The sequence below is a fragment of the Nanorana parkeri genome, unplaced genomic scaffold, assembly GCF_000935625.1.
Source record: "Nanorana parkeri isolate BGI_ZX_2015 unplaced genomic scaffold, ASM93562v1 scaffold188, whole genome shotgun sequence".
Taxonomy (NCBI): domain Eukaryota; kingdom Metazoa; phylum Chordata; class Amphibia; order Anura; family Dicroglossidae; genus Nanorana; species Nanorana parkeri.
The window spans coordinates 620,597-626,829 of record NW_017306456.1 but is presented as its reverse complement, the minus strand read 5'-3'; the positions used below and the strand labels follow the sequence as shown (position 1 = coordinate 626,829).

The window sequence follows — 6,233 nt, the reverse complement described above, 5'->3', positions numbered from 1 at the left end:
GAGTGACTAAAAAAAGAAGTTTAATTTTGTAACAGGAATCACGTCACAAGTTTTGCCGTTCTGTATCCGTACCATTTTCTCTCTCTGTACCATGAATAGTATGAAATGATCGTCCTTGCTCTCTATCACTCTCTATTGATGTAATTTGTTAGCATTATAAAGCCGCTTAAAATGTGTTTCATTCACCACACGCCCCCTCTCAGCCGCCCCTGCAGAGAGCGTGTGTACACAGGACATGCATGCCATCATCCCCTTACCAATGACACGACCTTTTGCAGAGCGTGCCAATTAACACATGTTTGTGACTTTTGTGTGACAGGTGACACCGGTTATAATGACATTCGGTTTTTCAACAAATACTGTATTTCTCTCGCGCAGTGACATTTAATGAGGGACACCGAACCCACCGTGACCTGCTTGTTTGCCGTGAACAGTAAAGCTGTTGGTGTTCTCTAGAGAGCATATTAATGGATTAGATTTTCATGTCTGTGAAAATTAATAATTTGAGCAATTACCCTTTTCATTATCTGGTTAATGGAGGTTATTATGGGCTACCTGTTAGACTCCTTTTGCCCGGGCTGATTAGGAGGGGATCTGTGGAGGCAAGACCTGTCAGCCTGCACAATAGAGAGAGCAGCAGTGACCATTCTTTATTACAGGAGGGGGCGGAGACGAGACCAGTCAGCCTGCACAAGGAGAGAGAACAGCAGTAAGCGGTCTTTATTACAGGAATGGGTGGAGACAAGACCAGTCACCCTGCACAAGGAAAAAGAGCAGCAGTGAGCGGTCTTTATTACAGGAAGCTCCAAGTGTCACACTGGATTACTGCACAGATCTGGAAGAAATACAAAACACTCACCATGATTCTAGGAAGTATACACATGTCTCTTGTATGAGGATAATATGCGCTGGCCCCAGAGTTTAGCTTTAACTAATTGGTGTCACATTGGAGTCTTTGTTCACGTGTTTTCTCTCTTCCCAACAGGCCATGACTTTCAAAAAGGAGCAAAGTGAGGAGGAGATCGATGAGATTCACCACCAATACAGTGAGTGACGACATTGGTTTTATGACTTTTTAAAGAATGGGCCTCATTAAAGGGACCCTGCAATGAGTTCTGCTAACAACAGATTAAAAGCTATAGATATTGAATAGCTGATTCAAAAATAGTGATTCCTGCAGTTTTGCCCATTTGTTGAGCTGCTCTGGGCGACTTTTACACTCTTTTCATCTTATGTTTAGTACATTTTGTCATTATATATGTTCGAGGGAACGGCCATGTTTTCTCATTACTGCTTCCTGCATGAAGTAGAGGGGAACCCAATCGCTAAAGTCTCATGTAAGCTTTAACATATCTTTGCATTTCAAAATCCATGTTCAATATTTATAAATCTGCAGCTTTCATTAAAATAATTCCCAGCGATCCTGCCACGATGGTCGTTGTCCAGGTACTTCTAGTTATAGGGGGATGTGTCTGCATTGTGCCACTGTCATTTGGGCTTCTGATGGCGACTACAAGTGGCCCATTCAGCACACGTTATGCAGCCACGGTTTACCGTGAGGGAAGGAAAAAACTTAAAGCGCAAGTTTAAAAAATAAAAGGAGTTTATTGAAAATAATAAACAAAATGGCAAAAAACAATGGAGAAAGTCATGGACGTCATCTGGGCCAAGCCAGAGGTCAGATGCCCAAACAGCTATTAGGCCGAACCAGGTCACGCTGAGAGCAGGATGAACAAAAACAATAGCTGGTGTCGGGAACCAGAAGATCAGTCAGCCAGAGCCAGGGTCATACACAGAGAACAAAGTCCATGAACCCATTGCACTCAAAAGTTGCTGGCAACGGCTGGCTACCGTGATCAATAGCAAGTAGCATATATATATGGACACCGACACTCCAATAGTTAACCAAATAAGTCTGTTTATTAACGTATGAACAGCATAACGTGATACGCTCAATGCAACATTTTGGGGTCTAACAGGATCCCCTTCACTTGTTCTGCCTGATGAATGGGATCCTGTGAGTCCCCGAAACGTTGCATTGCGTATCACGTTATACTGTTCATACGTCAATAAACAGACGTAATATTTTGTTCACTATTGGAAAGCCAGTGTTCATATATTCTATACACAGAGAACAGGAACAACAGCAGAGCACTTGGTTGCATCTGAATACAGGCAAGGGTGGAGACTGACAGGGCAAGCTGCTGGATTAATAGTGAACTGGATTTGCATTATCACTCAGACAGGAAGTTGTCAGGAGTTTGCCATTAGTTGCGGAATTATGATGTTTACGGGTTTAGTCATAAGGGAGCCAAAGAGGAACAACAGTGTCAGAAACAATGCAACAGAAGACAGGCTGCAGCTCAACAGGAAGGGTGAGAAACCCTGACACGCTGCCATCAGCAAACTTGTCATGTAGCCATCGCTGGAGTGTATGTAGACAGGAAGTGACTGCAGGAGATCAGCAGCACTGAGACATAACAGAGGATGAAGAAAGGTGAAATCCGTATTTTATATACAAAAAAGAAAAGGCAATTTTGTTTACAGTACACAATGCACTGAGCATCCTAAATGTCATTCAGTCTGGGTTTACATTCTCTTCATTGATATTGTGCAGTGACCTTTTTTTGTAGCTCACCGGACATCTCTTGCAGAATCCAACTGAGTTTTCAGTTTCAATTCAGTAAATACATTCCAGGTGCAAACAAACAAAAACTTTTAAGGTCTTTCAGTTCATTCTCATTAGAAAGCATCCTGATTAGAAAAGCCTGCCCCCTGCCAGCATGGCTGCCGAGGAGGATCCTAGCCCTCCGTGTGGAAACGGTTATCTCTCAGCCAAGGTCCAACGTACCCCCTGCAAAGTCAAAGTCGGGTCTCTAATCAGCAGAGAGCATTGCAGAGCTAGAAGTCTGACTGCTTCCACATAGAGAGCACGGGTCCTTGCAGGGGGCAGGCTTTTATACTCAGGTTGTGGCTGCTTTCTAAAGTAATATTAAACTCTCAATATTTCTTTTTTTTTAATATAATAAATCCAGATTAAACAAATATACATCGCCCAGGAACGTATTTATTTACATTTTTGCCCAAATACTTAGGCATGTTTCTCGCGGTATACTGAGACGCCGCAGCTGAAGCGGATCCCGACAATTGTGCTGGGATCCGCCCAGCTGCGTGACTGACATCTGGCTCTGCCTATCTAGAGGCAGAGCCAGCTGTACCCGCCCCCTCCCGCGTCCGTTCCACCAGTCAGCGCTGGCGGATCGGAGCGGGGAGGGGGGAATCCAGCCCCTCCCCTGTCACGGCAGAGAGCCGTGACAGGATCAAGAGGTGAGCGAACGCCGGTATGTGTTCGCTCACCTCCCGATCCACTGAGCCGACCTGTGACAGTCTCATTGTCACAGGTCGGCTAGAACTATGAGGTGAGTGAAAAGCACTCGCCTCATAGTTCTCCTTTAAAGTTGTCACCAGCGCACCATATTGAAGTGAAGAACACGTCTGTTTATTGACGCTTCATGTCAAAACAAATAGCAACGTTTCAGGGCCACACAGGGTCCCCCTCAATGGTCATTTCAAGCCTAAAGAAGGGGACGCTGTGTGGCCCCGAAACATTGCTATTTGTTTTGACATGAAGCGTCAATAAACTGACGTGTGTTCTTCATTCAAAATGGTGTGCTGGTGACATCTTCAGCATGCTCCCTATAGGTGGGACCCTAGATGAGGGAGCCCAATAGTGGAAGATGATGGCTCCTGCCACTGTTCACGGCGACTTTTCTGGGCTCCCCCGTCTGTCACCTGCAGCGCCTCTCTGCCGAAACCTAGAAAAGCATTTCACACGAACATTTGATTATTTTCTGATCTGACTCGTCCCGGCTCTTGTGAGGTTAAAGGGTTTGAAACGCAAATCTTTTTTTTCTTTTTTCTGCGGTCGGTTTCATCAGCAAAATTTTAATCTGCCAAATCAAAGTGTTAATTACCCGCTTGCGGTTTCAGGCTTCGGGTTTGTATCAGCCGTCAGCGAGACCTGCTGCCTTGACTGACGTTGTAATGACACAGCGTTCCGTTCTCCGGGTTTGATTCGCGCCTCCTCATGCTTCAGATACTGACAGGAGAAAACAAGAAGACGGTTATTAATACGGCATGTTCTTTATCTGACGCTCAGAAAATAGAACACAGCTAAAGGTCGATGGAAACCAGATCGCGTTTGTGTCGTGCGTCTTTTCAGACATGACAGTATTGTCACCCTGTTAGCGGTACAGCTCCTACACTGTTGTCTTCCAATGTATAATGTTCAGCCTGTGACTTTCTAGTTCTATCCATCTGCCTTGACTTCAGTCTTGTACAGTTGTACCGGCTCCTCTCCTGGACTGAAATGGCTTACTCTGATGTCACTGCACACTGTGAGCTTTTCACAATGTGCATTAGAAGCTGCAGCAAATCAGATAGAGCCCGCCTCATTTCCTGGCTGGAGTACATCCAGAACTTTCCTCCCCAGCCTGACTGTAGCTGGCCCGCCCCTTTTATTCATTTGGTTTCAGTTCTTTTAATCATGGAGGCTCAGCATCAGATGTGGGCGTTAAAGTGTTATTAAAGGAGAACTATGGGGTTAAGTTTTTTCCCCATAGTTCTCCTTAGGGTAACGGGAGGACACAAACTAGCGTCCTCCCGTCACCCTATGCTCAGTATACCGCGAGCTGTAGCTCGCGGTATACTGAGACGCCGCAGCTGAAGCGGATCCCGACAATTGTGCCGGGATCCGCCCAGCTGCGTGACTGACAGCTGGCTCTGCCTATCTAGAGGCAGAGCCAGCTGTACCCGCCCAGTCCGATCCGCCAGTCAGCGCTGGCGGATCGGAGTGGGGAATCCAGCCCCTCCCCTGTCACTGCAGAGAGCCGTAACAGGATCGAGAAGTGAGCGAACGTCGGTATGTGTTCGCTCACCTCCCGATCTACTGAGCCGACCTGTGACAGTGTCATTGTCACAGGTCGGCTAGAACTATGAGGTGAGTGAAAAGCACTCACCTCATAGTTCTCCTTTAAACCCTCCGTTTCTTTTGCATATATCTACTGCTAGCAAGTAGAAAAAAAAAAATCCCCGTTTTGAAAAGGGTTAATACTTACCTGTGTCTTCCCTGTGCACTCCCGTCCGAAAATGTGAAAATTCTCCGGCGGCCGCAAAGCATCTTGGGGCGGGCGCATGCGCTGTTTACACGAGGAGAGACACAAGGTAAGTCTATGGACGCGTGCACCCGCATGCAGACACCGTGAGACAGGAAGTGGCAGCAATCACAGAGGAGTCAGCGCTGGATCGGAGACCCGCCGCAGCTCTGGAGAGAAGGCTGAAAAGGACAGGAAAGAAGAAGATCGGATTAAGAAACATCATTTAAGGCAAGTGCTTTAATTAACATTAGGGGAAGGGAAGACGATTTTTTACTTTAATGTCACTTTAACGAGGGTGGTCTGTATGCAGATACAGACTGCTTAGGAACGCCCACTCCTTTCACACCGACACTCACCCATCAAGGCATTTTGATATTTGCACAACCCCTCCTCCTCCATTACATATGGGGATTACATAGGGAGGTCTGCATATAAATACAACCTGCCGGGGAATGCCCACTCCTCCAGACTGATACCCCCGCCAATGAAGGCATATCTCTACCCTGCCAATTTCAGTCATTGGATTTCAGTTCAATCATGGAGGCTCAGTATCACATGGGGGTGTTAACTTGGGCAGTCAGTCTGCAAATACAGAAGGCTTAGGGATGCCCACTCCTTTTCACAACGACACCTACCCATCAAGGCATTTTGATATTTGCGCAACTCCTCCTCCGTCACATGTGGGCTTTACCTAGACTAAACTACCCTACACGGGGCAACAATCTAAGGCCTGCAGACTGAGTGATCGTCATTGGGGTTGATAAACTTTCTACACAAAATAATAGCTGCCACCAGGAGTTTTATTGGAAACGCACACGGTTCCAACAAACGCTGTGACAATTCAAAAACATAAGCAATGCCTGTGATGATCACTGTCCTGTCAAACAGGAATATGAGGGTTTCTTCTTGATGGTAAACAAGCTTCCTAGCTGCCTTGTGCAGCAGCTTTTTGTGGGTCCTCCTAGGAGGTTTCACTGAGCCAGCCTACCACCCAAACATAATGGCTCAGGAGGGCTGAAGCGGTTTTTTGATCTCCTCACTGGCCCCCTTCCAAACTGCCAGTTTAACCACCTCCGG

General features: G+C 46.4%; 1 protein-coding gene across 1 annotated transcript in view; it reads left to right on the top strand.

The window, feature by feature from the left end:
* RAD18 (RAD18, E3 ubiquitin protein ligase) overlaps positions 1–6,233 on the top strand; it is a 146,288-nt gene that overhangs the window by 92,971 nt on the left and 47,084 nt on the right. Inside the window, exon 9 of the mRNA XM_018555216.1 lies at positions 986–1,046. Coding sequence (XP_018410718.1) covers positions 986–1,046 — 61 coding nt within the window. The remainder of the gene's footprint in view (positions 1–985; positions 1,047–6,233) is intronic.